A 12,931-nucleotide genomic window follows, 5' to 3' on the forward strand; every position below is an offset into this window, starting at 1 on the left:
TCCATGGACTCGTCATAAATTTAACGTTACTTTTTTTTTGAAATTGAACTGGCCCGATAAATGCCTCTCGTCGTTTATAGGTCAACTCTATGGCAGTGGAAATGTACGGTTTTATGATTGTGGTCCTATCTCAATTTGTACTTAATCAGTTGTCCGACTATCTAATTCTCTTGTTTATGTAACGATACTCGGATCCTGATGTAAACAAGTTCTCGTAGTAAAGGAAAAAAAGATAAAAGGACTCTCTCAAGTCCTATTATTTTCGGAGAAGACATGTCTGAAGCGTGTAAAAAGTAACTGAAATGACACGTAATAGAAAATATATTAGAATGAAAATAACTATATTAGTAATCTACTGTGGTCGAAAGTTATAGCTCTATAAGATTTAAGAGTGAAATTCTTTATAGTTGAGACTGTCATATCGAATGATGGCGACGAAAAAACAGTTGCATGGTGTCAACAACGTAGAACATACATACCGCACCAACTGTAGAGTATCTTCGAGCAATATTTCTAAATTATAATTTTAAACTCAGGGGAAGGTTCATTTTCAGAAGATGCCATTTTTTTTTTTTGCTAAATATTTTCAGAAGATGCCATGATAGTGTCTACTTGGAGGTTTAAACTTGCAAAATAGAAAAATGGCAGTGAGCAGAAACAATATTCTCGAATGGAACAGGGACAGGACATGCTCTTCTGGACAAAAAGTTTATATGGTCTCTCTGTCGTATCCCTTGTTCTGTTTAAGCGCAGCTTCATACTCACTGTCATGTCACTGAACTTCCATTAAAACCCCGAATCCCCCGAACGAACATTCCGACATTCATTTTGCTGTTTCCTCTTCCATAGGAGACATGTGCTCGGCCCTCTCATGGCTTCCTCTTCCACCCGCATTCAGGACGACGAAGAGACTCATCAGCAAAGCAACCTGAACGTCACAAACCACCTCAATCCCTTCAACCCCTTCTCGACGTTGAGCTTCTGGGTCTCGAGGTCATTCCGGAAGCTGCACTTCACCTCTCGCTTCACTGACGGGTCGTCCTGTTCCACGAGGATTTGTTACAGCGGCATGGTGGCGAACAACTCTGTCTTCTCTGCTTCTTCTTCTCCATGTTTTCTTGGGGAAGAGAGGTGCGAAACTGCATTCAGCTCTGATCTATCGGCATCGGCTATAATGAGAGGAGACTTCCGGTGCAGCTCCGAGGAGTCTTCTTCGGTCTGTTCGGTCTTTTGGGGTTCGAATAGAATAGATAGATTAGATTGTTTTACCAGTAATGGCGGCGAGGAATGTGCAGAGAAAATGGCTCATTTGACAGAGACAAGCATGGAGAAACGAGGGTCTACGATCTCAGGTACTTTTTATTTGAATATCAAGTTTGATCAATCATCATATTGTACGATTTGCATATATATTCTAGGCGTGTAATATCCTACTTAGTACACCAAATAAGTAATGCTCGGGGTGTGGCAGTCGTAACTTCGATAAGTTGGTTAATCATAAGAGCGGTTGCAGATATGAAGATGATGATGGAGAGGTTCTCGAAGTTGCTTCTCGGGGAGGACATGTCGGGATGTGGAAATGGGGTTTGCACAGCACTCGCCATATCGAATGCCATCACTAACCTTTGTGGTACATTACCCATTTATTCATTAAGTATATAATCTGGACTCCTGTAAGACTATGTTTATTAGCTATACTCAATGATCTAGCAACCCTGTTCGGGCAACTCTGGCGTTTGGAACCCATACCGCAAGAAAGGAAAGCCATGTGGAGAAGAGAGATGGAGTGGCTTCTTGGCGTTACGGATCACATTGTCGAGTTGGAGCCCTCTTCGGAGACATTCTCTGATGGAAGCAAACTCGAGGTAAACAGAACTACAGGCTTTAGTCATTTCCCAAATTTGTACACGCTTTATCCAAGCAAGTTCTAGGACATAGGACGGTGAATATACAATTCATTTCATCGTATTCAGATAGAAGTCCAGGCAAATACCAATGAACTCATAAGTTCCACCCAACTCTCTTGGCTTATTTAGTTTATGATTGACTCATTCAGGTTTTCATTAATTGTTCTCCAATCGTTGCTCAGGTCATGACTTGCAGACCCCGATCAGATATTTACATCAACCTCCCTGCACTCTGCAAGCTAGATAACATGCTGCTTGTAAGACTTCTCAAACTGTTACCTCGTATGCCAAATTCTGGCAGAGCGTTTGAGGTATTGAACTTGTGTTGCAGGAGATATTAGAAAGTTTTAAGGACACGGAATTCTGGTACGTCGACCACAACATTTTTTCCCTAGGCAGCGAGGGATCATCTGCTTTTAGAGAAGTGCCACAGCGCCAGGAAGAGAAATGGTGGCTTCCCATTCCTCGGGTTCCCCCGGGAGGTCTAAGTGAAGATTCACGGAGGAGCTTACAGAACAAGCGCGATTGCACTAACCAGATATTCAAGGCCGCGACAGCGATAAACGCCATCACTTTAACAGACATGGAAGTCCCTGAATCGTATATGAGAGCTCTTCCAAAGGTATGTATCACGAATTAGGCAAAGAAGAAGTAACATATTATGAAGAGTCGGCGAATGATTTTTCAGAATCTTCACAGATTCTGATTAGTACAAGCCCAAAATTGTTGGTTAATATATTTGGTTTGACTTGATCGCAGAATGCGCGTGCTAGCTTGGGAGACATTGTTTACCGTTACATTACATCAGATCAGTTTTATCCTGACTGTCTGCTCGACTGCCTCGATGTGTCCTCGGAACATCAGGCAATAGAGATAGCAAACAGGGTCGAGGCCTCGGTATTCTTATGGCGCAAGAGAACCAGTAAACCTAACAGCAGTATCCATACTAGATCGAATTCCAAGTCATCTTGGGAATTGGTCAAGGAGCTAGTGACCGATTCCGACAAAAGGGAGCTGTTTGCTGATCGAGCCGAGAGCCTGTTGCACTGCCTGAAGCAGCGGTTCCCTGGTCTCCCGCAGACAACCCTGGACGTCTGCAAAATCCAATTCAACAAGGTTCGTCCTAAGGTCTTACTCCAAAAATTCGAGGAATCTCCGCAAGACATTTTACCATAACGTCGTCTAAAAAAATTTCCGGTTTTTTCATTCGCTTTATTTGGAGACTAACTAATTGAGTTTATGATCTGGCTCTCTAGGATGTTGGAAAATCCGTTCTGGAGAGCTACTCGAGAGTATTGGAAAGCATGGCATACAATATTGTGGCTCGTATTGATGATCTACTCTGCGTAGATGACCATACCAAACGACCAGACAAGTTGCCTCCTAACAACAAGGACCTTGGTCAGTGTGCTCCCAAGAGAAGCAGTCCTGCAATCCCGCAATCCATGCCAGCCTCAAGCACTCCATATAAGACTGCTTTCACCACTCCGAGTTTTTCTCCTGCACGCATGTTTAGTCCCTTGAAGGGAGATCAGCAGTCACTCTATATTACCGTGCCAAGATCCCTGTTAAAAGGGCCCTGAACGATTACTTCGGCGCAGATGGAAAGCAGAAGGAGTCTGGGACTTTAGCTGAGAAGCTGGGGTACTCGTCCTCACACACGAGCCTAGAAGTGTTGGCAGCCCAAAATGGGAGAGAACTACTGAACTTGCAGGAGGTTTAAAGAGATCAAGTCGGGGAGGATTGGCACGGCGTTTTCTGATGAGGAGCAGTCCCTGTAATTTAATTTTCGATGTTTGCTGCTCTGAGCAGGCCTGTGCTTGTTTGTACTGAATGTTCTCACCAAAAATTTGGAGCAAAGCTGAAATTCGTCGAGCTGAGTGCGTCTTGTTTCATACATTTCAAGTGTCTCTGATCGCTAAAGCAATTCAATTACACTCGAAGACGGGGAACGAGAGACAAGATAAATAAACTCCTTTGTTGAAAAATAATTGTTAAGATGCTAGGGAAGTTAGAACTGAAGATAGTTCCTAAGATTGGATTCCGAACTATGGATAACTAGGCTTCTGACATCGATCGATCTGTTACCAACCAAGAAGTAGTCCGCTACGACTTATTCTTAATAAATAATACAAGAAAGGACCGCATGATATACACTAAGAGAAAATTACCATAAGATCTCGTGAAAGTCCACTGGAGCAAAATGCATTACCGAAATCTTGTTTGCAAGCATAACTAATTAGATTTCCTAGTTAGTGGTCAAACAAACATGTCGTTGTAGTATAGTGGTGAGTATTCCCGCCTGTCACGCGGGTGACCCGGGTTCGATCCCCGGCAACGGCGTTTTTGTTATTATTATTTTTTTTTCCTCCCCTTATGTATAATTAAAAAGACTAATAGCATTTGATTGACTTTATTCATTATCCATTAGTTAAACATCCGTGTATCGAGAGTTTGTTTGAAACTCAATTTGCTTGCAAGTATGGATTCCGACTGCAAGTAGTAATTAACTGTGCAATTCTCCGAAAACTTGATTTGAAGCGAAAATGTTTCCGATATTTCGGTGAAATTCAGAGAACATAATTAAGATTATCAATGAAGGGAGTGTCTATTTATTTATTCACTTACTCTTGACAGTGCTGAGAAGTAGTTAGGTTCTCAAAAGTTGATTACACGTTGTCCACAAATTCGTAGCCTCATTGGACGAAGATGTACCCTTGGGGAAGTTCTAGACATTGGTCGTGTTATACGAAGAAACGGATCGATATTTTATGATGATTTATGGTTAAGCTTTGCTTGTTTCTGAGATAATGGTGCGAGGATTGGTGCCGTCTGCATCTTTTATTGGCTCTCCGATGGTGAAATCTAAACTGTTACACGTTCGTTCCTCATGGCTGATGGCAATTACGGTCGCTTTCTCTGCATTTCGATTGGATAAATTCAGCGTGTCCAGCACTAGAACCCAGGGCCGGTATCCGTTTACACTCGGGACGTCGATCATTTTGCTTCGGATAGGCGTCAGAAACAAACCTTAATTGGAACAATAAAGTAACACGCTATTGCTCCAAAATAATATTGATATTGCCAAAGTTGGTGTGTCCATTATCAAAATAACAAGCTAGTGCTCCATTTAGGACTGAGTGCGGTAATTGCATGAACCACCTTTTGTTTCCCTTTTTCTGCCATATATAAAACCCCTCCCCCCTGGGAGTTTTGATTCACTTCCAATACTTGGAATCAATAGAATTTAAGAGAAAACTCTCTCTATACTCATCAGCACACAAAAAATGGCGCCAAGTTTCAAGTTCATTTGCCTCTTTGCACTGATTCTGGCCATCGCCATGGGGCTCAGGACCTCCGAGGCGGCTGGCCCTTGCGGAAAACCGAGCCCTGATGAGGAGGCCTTGAAGCTGGCTCCCTGCGCCACTGCTGCACAGGATACGAAGGCTCCTGTATCCGACAGCTGCTGCGCGCAGGTGAGGAGCATCGGCCAGAACCCGAGCTGCCTCTGCGCAGTCATGCTGTCCAACACGGCCAAAGCATCTGGGATCAAGCCCGAGATTGCCATCACCATCCCCAAGCGCTGCAACATCGCCAACCGCCCAGTTGGCTACAAGTGTGGAGGTAGGTCCCTTCCAACTCTTTTTATAGAAATCGTTATATTCGATTCAATCTCTCTCTCTCTCTCTCTCTCTCTCTCTCTCGTTTAACTGCAGCCAGAATAGTCGATCGCTACGCATTGATTGTCATCATGCTCCTGCCAATCAATGGTCGCGACGGGCCCAACCGACATGACCCTTTAGAGAACCTTGATTTTATATAGAATCTCATAAGATCTATGTGGTTTGGCTTTTTCGACCTTTTCAAGTGTCATTGTTCGGATCGACTCATTTCGTATTCAAACCCTGTTTTCTCCCATTGCTTTGCAGCTTACACCTTGCCTTAAAGGGAAGAAACCACCGATATATCGACTGAAGTCAAGGCCATATGGTTCGGGGCAGCCTTTCTTCTCCTAAGCTGGTCTTGTAGCCAGAATAAAGGCAAAGCCATAAGCTTTGCACCTATATTCCAGTAAGAAAAATAATACAAGTTGTTCTCTCCTTAAAAATAAAAAATAAAAAATTACTTTTCACTTCTTTTATGAATACTTTCAGTTACGTAAATTTCCAGCAGAAGTTGCTGGAGAGAGCACGAATCTCATCGAAGTACGTATTCTCCAATATTCTTCCCAGTCAAAACCGAGCTAAAAGGAACAGGACATGATCAGTTAACCGGCCAGGATATGACAGCGACCTTCGGTCGTTTCGTCTCCGAAAAGGATCGATGGAGAAAACACATGAAAAGGAATAGTCCCAATAAGAATCAAGATGTGGCTTCGAGTCATTTGTCGTCGTCATGAAAAAAACAGTGCTTTAACGACCAGAACTTGAAAACGGATGTTAACTGTCGATGGGATAAAAAAGCAGAGGCTGCCCCACACGCAAACTCACAGATAAGGGTACGACTAAGGCTAGCTGCTTTTGATCTTGTGGATGGATGCATCATTTACTTTTATGTACATAATACATATCAAACATATCGGAAAGCACAGTTCAAAGAGGAAATCAAAGCATCACCTGGACCCCGCAAAGCCGACTATTTGTCTAGCTTTCGAGCCACTTGGGTGCTCTGGCAAGTCTTGGCCTCGGGGCGAACCTAGATCAGGCCAAATCGCGCTCGGAACTTACATATGCCTCGGAGACGTAAAAAACAAAATGACGTTCGCCAATATTGCAACTTTATTAAAGAGTTACCGGTTTACAGGAGTTCGCCATACAGAATGCAAAAAGCTAAAATTATTCAAAGATTCGATGAGTTCATAACGTATAAAGGTGAGTACTTCTCGACCACATTGTCAAGATTGTGGTGGAAGTTGGAGTCTTCCCTTTATACCTTAAAAAAAGCACACACTTTACAGCATCTGAAAGGAAAATAAAAACAGACTGCTTGACAGATACTAAATACGAACATATGAGGGTGGACGAAACTCCGAAGTTTCGTGCGACTTTGCTCCTAGTCTCTGAGGAACCGAACAACAGATTCTGACCCGACGACTATCTCTATCTTCACTTACAAGGAGTAAGAAGCCAAAACCCGCTATCCTGCGATGAGACGTATGACAAGGAATATCTATTAGCAAGTCAATATGACTTTTATAGCACTGAATATGTCAAAAGCAAATCTCAGGAAATTACAAGGAGGACTCCAAATCAGATGATCAAGGGTGAAAGTGATGGAAAGGGCGAGGCTACCTCGTAAACTACTGAGCCTTGATGAGCAAGCCTTCAGTAATATAGAGACCCTGCATAAAGTAAAAAAGCACGTAGAGAGGAGAACTAAGTCGATGGCCTCATCATAGACCAAATTTTTAGACTAAAGAACAGCTATAAGTTCTACCTTGCCACCAATTTCCTCTCGAAGCAGTTCCCGGATCATCTTCGCCCGGATCTTTCTTAAACTGCAAGACGAACAAAACTTCTTAGCAAACTCTCAAATCAGATGATTTTTTTTTTTTTTTTCTACTTAGCGTTTTGGATGAAACATTGGCCAAAAATTATTTAGTGCATGAACTAAGTCGAGATGAGCTCTTATTATCTATGATAAAGGCATTCTTGTCCTCTCAGCTCACGTAACTCAAGTTATGTCATTAATGGAATAAACTTTGCCAGTCAAAAGAAGCAAAAAGAAAAAAGTTCTGAGATCAGAGAAACTAATATAGAATATGATGCTCGGCGGATTTCTGAAAGGAGGTCTCTGCATAAAAATCATATGGCTTCTTGTCGTACAATTTCATCCTATCAGTGTCTTAAGAGACTGAATAACGGCTGCTCCATCAGCTGCATAAAATCAAAACCTAGAAACAGAAAATAGATTGACTAACCGAGTTCATGCTCGAGCCTTGGGTGTTCTGGGGATGAGAGTAGTTCTCTTGACCTCCATAATAAATCGAAGAACTCAGATGGCATGGGTGTAATCTTTGTTCTTGATAAATGGAACTCATCTCCCAGTTCGGTGCGCTCTGAATTCCCCCATCTCCACTCTTTGTTGTGTCATCTGGAAAGACCAGAATTACAGCTTTTTCGAAATAGAGAATTAACGGACTTGTCGACATCAATGATATATCTATTATTCAACCGCACAACTTGCACTTTTCTAGAAAAACTCCCCAACATCATCAGCAAGTAAAAGACATCCGAATAGATTGCACTAGCTATTAAGACTCTGCTCAGGAGATTACCATATAAATAGGAGACGAACAAACACGTCTTAAACAGTTTGAGCGTATATAACAAAACTGTGTGTCTCAGACATAAAGATGCATATGCTTAAATGAAAAATTGTGCAAAACATAATCAGCATCCAGTAAATGGTCTGTAATGAAGATCTTGAACCATATAAGTATGAACCAAGTAGCTTAATCCATATATAGATTCATAAGCATTCAAGACATAATAACTTCAATCAGTTGAATCAACTGAACTCTTAGTCCACGCAGAAAAGAAGAACACGTACCCGCTGGAGTCTCAGATCTGTTGCTCCACGGCTCGTTCGAGAATTCCCGTTTCTTTTCGCTCTCCGAGTGCAGAAACTCTTTTCCTACAATCTGGTCAATATCCAACAAAAGAATAAAATATCAGTTAAAGAGAAATCGTGACTCATTCTGATGAACTACAGATGATTAAGAGGGTGGCTTCTTCCTATTGTCCGCCTAAGGCTTCATCGCTATATGAAAAAGACCATTCATTCCTCGTTACATTCCGCCCCGAATCAGTGCAATGACTAATTCAGATCACTCGATATCGTCTCAGATAGACGGAAATAGTACTTATTGCTTCGAAGCGAAACAGAGCTACTCGTCTAAACTGCCACTGCAGCGCGCACTGAAACTCCGCAGACCCATACGAGAATGAGAGCAGAACCGAAATGAATAGCACGAGGCCGAATATAATGAATGTCTAAATGCTCAGACTCGAGTTCTGATTCGGCCAGAATAAGGGAGAACAGGGGAACAAAAACAGACGTGGGGGAAGAGAGAACAGGGGAACAAAAACAGACGTGGGGGAAGAGAAAACAGGGCGACAGACAATCACCTTAGAGTTAGACGGGGGCCCGAAGATTGACCCGAAAATACCCGTCGAAGAGGAGGCAGCCGGGTACGTCTCCCTGGAGCCGAACAGCTCCGAAGCCAACGACGAAGAGGAAGATGAAGACGACGACGGACACCCCACCTGCTTCCTTCCCTCCATTACCTCCTCTCTGTTTCTCAAATGGAACTCAATACTCTCTCTCTATGTAAAGCCACCCACCCCCTTTCGACCCTCCTCAGAGATAACAAAAAGCCGGGCCTCGATTGGGGTATATTTATCCGCGAGCAGCACCGTCAATGGAGGTGGGGCGGTCCCGGGAAAGGGAGAGGAATTGCGGGATTCCTTGCAGAAGAAACCAAAAGAAACACGAGCAGGGGCAAGGAAGAGAGAGAGAGGAGGAAGCGAAAAAGGAGAGAAACACCCCCGACCCAGAGAGAAGATGATGACGATGAGAGAGAGAGAGAGAGAGAGAGAGAGAGAGAGATGTGAAGGTCGCACGCCGATGGCAGAGTAAAACAACGAAACCGTCGCTCGCTCCTTCAAAATCTTCTTCCCTGTTCTGCGTCCAAATAAACAATTCCTTCCTTCACACTATGATCTCTTCTTCTTTCTGTTCTGGCTCTGCAAATCTCGCAGCTTCTTCATCGGGTGTTATATAGAGGGAGAAAAGGGAAGATTTTTGGGTGGGCTGAATTGATCTGTTTCTCGGTTCTCTTTCCTTCCTTCTCTGTCTCTCTCACCGACCCCGACCGACGATCTCCTCTCTCTCTCTCTCTCTCTCTCTCTCTCTCTCTCTCTCTCTCTCCACTGGTGAAAAATGAAATGAGTCAATCCTTAAAAAAAACAAAACAAAAGTTTTTTTGCTTTTAAATTTTTTTTTTCTGTTTTTCGGTTTCTGTCTCTTTCTCGTATTTACCTGTCGAGAGGGCTAACAGATGGAAGCCACGTGTACATATCTAACGTCCAGGTGGGTCCTCCGCAGTTGTCCCCCAACCTTTTACTGCCACGGGTCCTCCCTTAATGGATAATATTCACCTCACCCAACCGAAGACCCCCCACCTTTTTCACTTTCCTCTCCCTCGGCGTCCTCTTGGGAATTCCCACCCTTTTTTTTTTTCCCCCCATAAGTAATAACTTATAATTCTTACGCATATATAGAATATATAATTTGATTTGATTTTGAGGAGGCATAAATAGATTTGATTATTATAGCAGTGGGAAAAGAGGTTATAATTGAGTTGCATGAATGATACCCTCCTATGTGATTTGTTTCCCTTCTTAGTATATCACTAGTATCATATATTTCTATATTGAGCGGCATATTATAGCCAGGCTAAAATCTCCAAACCGTGTGTAAATTTTATAAGTTTTTAAATGCCTCATGACGGTGAGAACTATCGCGAAATTCATTCCTGCAATGTGAGAGAGATCTCGTGTCTCTGTAACCGATCTACATAGAGGGAGAAAATTTTAGATAATTCTATCTCAAATAACGTAGTGAAAAAAAATCAATAAGAATTTTTTAATGAAGAATAATTATGTCAATTATTTGTGTCAAATCTCATATAAACCAATGAATTTTGATTCATCTTTTCTATGTGGGATTAATATTCTCAACAATTCGAGTAATCAACACCAAATGTCTAGTTTCATGTAATTTAATTGGTGCTTTCTCACGTCACGTGACGAGATAATATCATCCAATAACTCTGGTACGGGAGCGTCAATGCAGACAAAATCAGCATGCATGACAGTTTCACATGCACGAAGAGTCCCATGAACCCTTCTCACCTTGCCGGTCCACCAAATGCACTGAATGCATTGCGATGACTGGAGTGACTAGCTAACTAATGATGTAGGTCGACTGTGAAAACTGAAAAAAAGATATATACACACGGGAGAGATCTTGTATATATATGTATCAATCGGTCGGTCGGTACGACCTTTGCATCCAAACAATCAAAATCAGCAAGCTTGCACACAATATTAACCGCCACGTACGATAGCAGTAATTAACGCTTTTATAACGGCGACTTGAGTAATTAACAGTTATAGTGGAACTCATTCTGGCGTGTTGGAGTGATCCATAATAACCAACTGGTATGGTTGATGCATCCATACAAACAAAATCAGCATGCATATGGAGTCCAAAGCATCCTTCTCACCTAGCCGGTTCACTAAATGGATTGAGATGACAATGTCCGTGATTTACGACTGTAGTAACTAAATCTAATCTATATAAATTACCGACTTCCTCAAAAAACAAATTTCACTTTTAGGAGGAAGGAAAAGCTGCACTATTCAGCCTAGCTAAAATAGAAGAAAATTCTGGACCCCTTTTTTTTACATCTTTCTGCATGGTCCCTTTTTGAAGAGAAATTTTGATTGATCTGCCAACAAGTAATTTCCTCGACCAGGGAAGGAACAAAACAGAAGAACCCAAATTTTGGTAAACAATTCAGAAAGAATGACATGAGCTTTTGACCTTATCCCTTTATCTTGTCTGGCCGGACATGGGAGGGTATTCCTCAAGAACACGCATGGCATACCACTTTAAAATTAATCATGATACATGGATAAATCACACTGTGAGCGTAAAAATTGAAAACGCATTTTATGATCATAATATAAATTAACGTTCGATAAGCGACTTTCTAACCAAAGAACGACCATATTTCTAGTTTTTTTATTTTATTTAAAAAAAGACTTAAAAATTCCAACTACAATAACATATATATACACACATATATATATATATATATATGCACCGGCAATTGCGTGTGGGAGTATACCGTCTTTTCGATAATAATAAAGTATTGAGTCGAATCTAATTGGATTTAATTAGCATAATTATGATATTCACATGACTTTATAAATAATAAAATATTAAAAATCTATTTAGAAGTTTAGTCGGTTGGGGGTGGGGTCCCTTCAGTTAATGATGGGGCAGCCCTACACAAATTAGTATTTCATCTACCAATCTACACTTTTTATCTTGGTTTGGATAAGAAAGATAGATAGCACTGTCATTTTGACCATTCGTGCGTGGCTTCTCTTATCCTTTTTCGGCTAATATCACGAGGTTAATCAACTAAATTTCCTCATAAACAATAGTGTCGAGACTGTTACCTTTTAAAAGTTTGGTCTTTTCATCTCGATTGTTATTAACCGAATGGATAAAACTGTTCCGCTCGAGCGAATCTTCAAGAACTCTCATGTAAGAGCAAGACCCAGTCGTAGATTCTATGGTATCGGATTGAGAATTTGATTGTGAGATAAATTTTCATGGTCATTTGGATCTTATCGAAATCTGTTATATGAGGACAGAGAAGAGACTTCTTTAATCCTTTGAATGTAGCCTAGCTTGCAGTTTTGGATACGGGTTTTCTTTCAAAGAAAAATGAACGTTTACTGAAACAAAATAGTCATAAAAATTACCAGGCGGAATATATAGCTATCAGATAAGATCATGGATGGATTGTCAATTTTCTCGAGAGTTAGTGGTCTCACAAAAATATCAAAAAGCCACTTGCAGTACCTGAGATTTTGAAATAAATTTGGAAAAATTAAAAAAAAGAAGAAGAAGAAGAAGAAGAAATAAACAAAGATGTGATCGTGATGAGAGAACAGGGAAACTCGAGGGCCCACCATAGCAAAGCTAAGGGCTGCGTAGTGAGGGCCGGGCCCACGTGATGGGCTCAACTGGAGGCTCACCACTGAGGATCGCCGCATGGCCTACGTCTTACTTAAGACTTAATGAGGCCCACACACATGGGTCTGTCACATCGTTCACCCTCACTATATCGACGTATGTATATGAGTCGATCCTGAAATCACATGCACTCGATTATTCATTTCTCTTTCATGCCTACTACGAATTATAGGTCAATACTATGA

At 41.6% G+C, this 12,931-nt stretch overlaps 3 protein-coding genes and 1 non-coding gene across 6 annotated transcripts; 3 read left to right on the forward strand and 1 right to left on the reverse strand.

Moving 5' to 3' along the window:
* Positions 1-696: 696 nt before the first annotated feature.
* Positions 697-3,782, forward strand: LOC116207189 (rop guanine nucleotide exchange factor 7-like). The gene is made up of 7 exons (XM_031540072.1): positions 697-1,352; positions 1,514-1,630; positions 1,711-1,865; positions 2,090-2,164; positions 2,239-2,529; positions 2,667-3,023; positions 3,164-3,782. The coding sequence occupies exons 1-7, from the start codon at positions 872-874 to the stop codon at positions 3,488-3,490; spliced, it is 1,803 nt and encodes a 600-aa protein (XP_031395932.1). The 5' UTR covers positions 697-871; the 3' UTR covers positions 3,491-3,782.
* A 396-nt stretch (positions 3,783-4,178) lies between these two features.
* On the forward strand, positions 4,179-4,250 carry TRNAD-GUC. Its single transcript has one exon. It is a non-coding gene; the product is annotated as a tRNA-Asp (tRNA).
* Positions 4,251-5,118: 868 nt separating this feature from the next.
* LOC116208232 (putative lipid-transfer protein DIR1) lies at positions 5,119-6,048 on the forward strand. The gene is made up of 2 exons (XM_031541572.1): positions 5,119-5,531; positions 5,837-6,048. The coding sequence occupies exons 1-2, from the start codon at positions 5,195-5,197 to the stop codon at positions 5,851-5,853; spliced, it is 354 nt and encodes a 117-aa protein (XP_031397432.1). The 5' UTR covers positions 5,119-5,194; the 3' UTR covers positions 5,854-6,048.
* A 602-nt stretch (positions 6,049-6,650) lies between these two features.
* On the reverse strand, positions 6,651-9,816 carry LOC116208231. 3 transcript variants are annotated; one of them, XR_004157021.1, is made up of 6 exons: positions 9,038-9,815; positions 8,460-8,550; positions 7,828-8,000; positions 7,344-7,404; positions 7,142-7,248; positions 6,651-7,048 (listed from the first exon to the last, which is right to left on the reverse strand). XR_004157021.1 is itself a non-coding variant. In XM_031541571.1 (6 exons), exons 1-5 carry the CDS (start codon positions 9,191-9,193, stop codon positions 7,232-7,234), a joined length of 498 nt encoding a protein of 165 aa, XP_031397431.1. In that variant the 5' UTR covers positions 9,194-9,814; the 3' UTR covers positions 6,651-7,048; positions 7,199-7,231. The 3 variants fall into 3 exon arrangements, 1 of the variants encoding a protein (XP_031397431.1); XM_031541571.1 differs by having other exon boundaries at positions 7,199-7,248; positions 9,038-9,814; XR_004157020.1 differs by having other exon boundaries at positions 7,199-7,404; positions 9,038-9,816.
* Between the last annotated feature and the right edge of the window lie 3,115 nt (positions 9,817-12,931).

The sequence above is a fragment of the Punica granatum genome, chromosome 5, assembly GCF_007655135.1.
Source record: "Punica granatum isolate Tunisia-2019 chromosome 5, ASM765513v2, whole genome shotgun sequence".
Lineage (NCBI taxonomy): Eukaryota > Viridiplantae > Streptophyta > Magnoliopsida > Myrtales > Lythraceae > Punica > Punica granatum.

Excerpts from the sequence above, each read along its gene's own strand:
- LOC116207189 (XM_031540072.1), top strand. The coding sequence starts at position 872 with ATGGCTTCCTCTTCCACCCGCATTCAGGACGACGAAGAGACTCATCAG. Across the intron at positions 1,866-2,089 it reads CTGATGGAAGCAAACTCGAG|GTCATGACTTGCAGACCCCG; the intron begins GTAAACAGAACT and ends ATCGTTGCTCAG. Across the intron at positions 2,530-2,666 it reads ATATGAGAGCTCTTCCAAAG|AATGCGCGTGCTAGCTTGGG; the intron begins GTATGTATCACG and ends ACTTGATCGCAG.
- LOC116208231 (XM_031541571.1), bottom strand. The coding sequence starts at position 9,193 with ATGGAGGGAAGGAAGCAGGTGGGGTGTCCGTCGTCGTCTTCATCTTCC. Across the intron at positions 8,551-9,037 it reads GGCCCCCGTCTAACTCTAAG|ATTGTAGGAAAAGAGTTTCT; the intron begins GTGATTGTCTGT and ends GATATTGACCAG. Across the intron at positions 7,405-7,827 it reads AAGGCTCGAGCATGAACTCG|TTTAAGAAAGATCCGGGCGA; the intron begins GTTAGTCAATCT and ends TTCGTCTTGCAG.
- LOC116208232 (XM_031541572.1), top strand. The coding sequence starts at position 5,195 with ATGGCGCCAAGTTTCAAGTTCATTTGCCTCTTTGCACTGATTCTGGCC.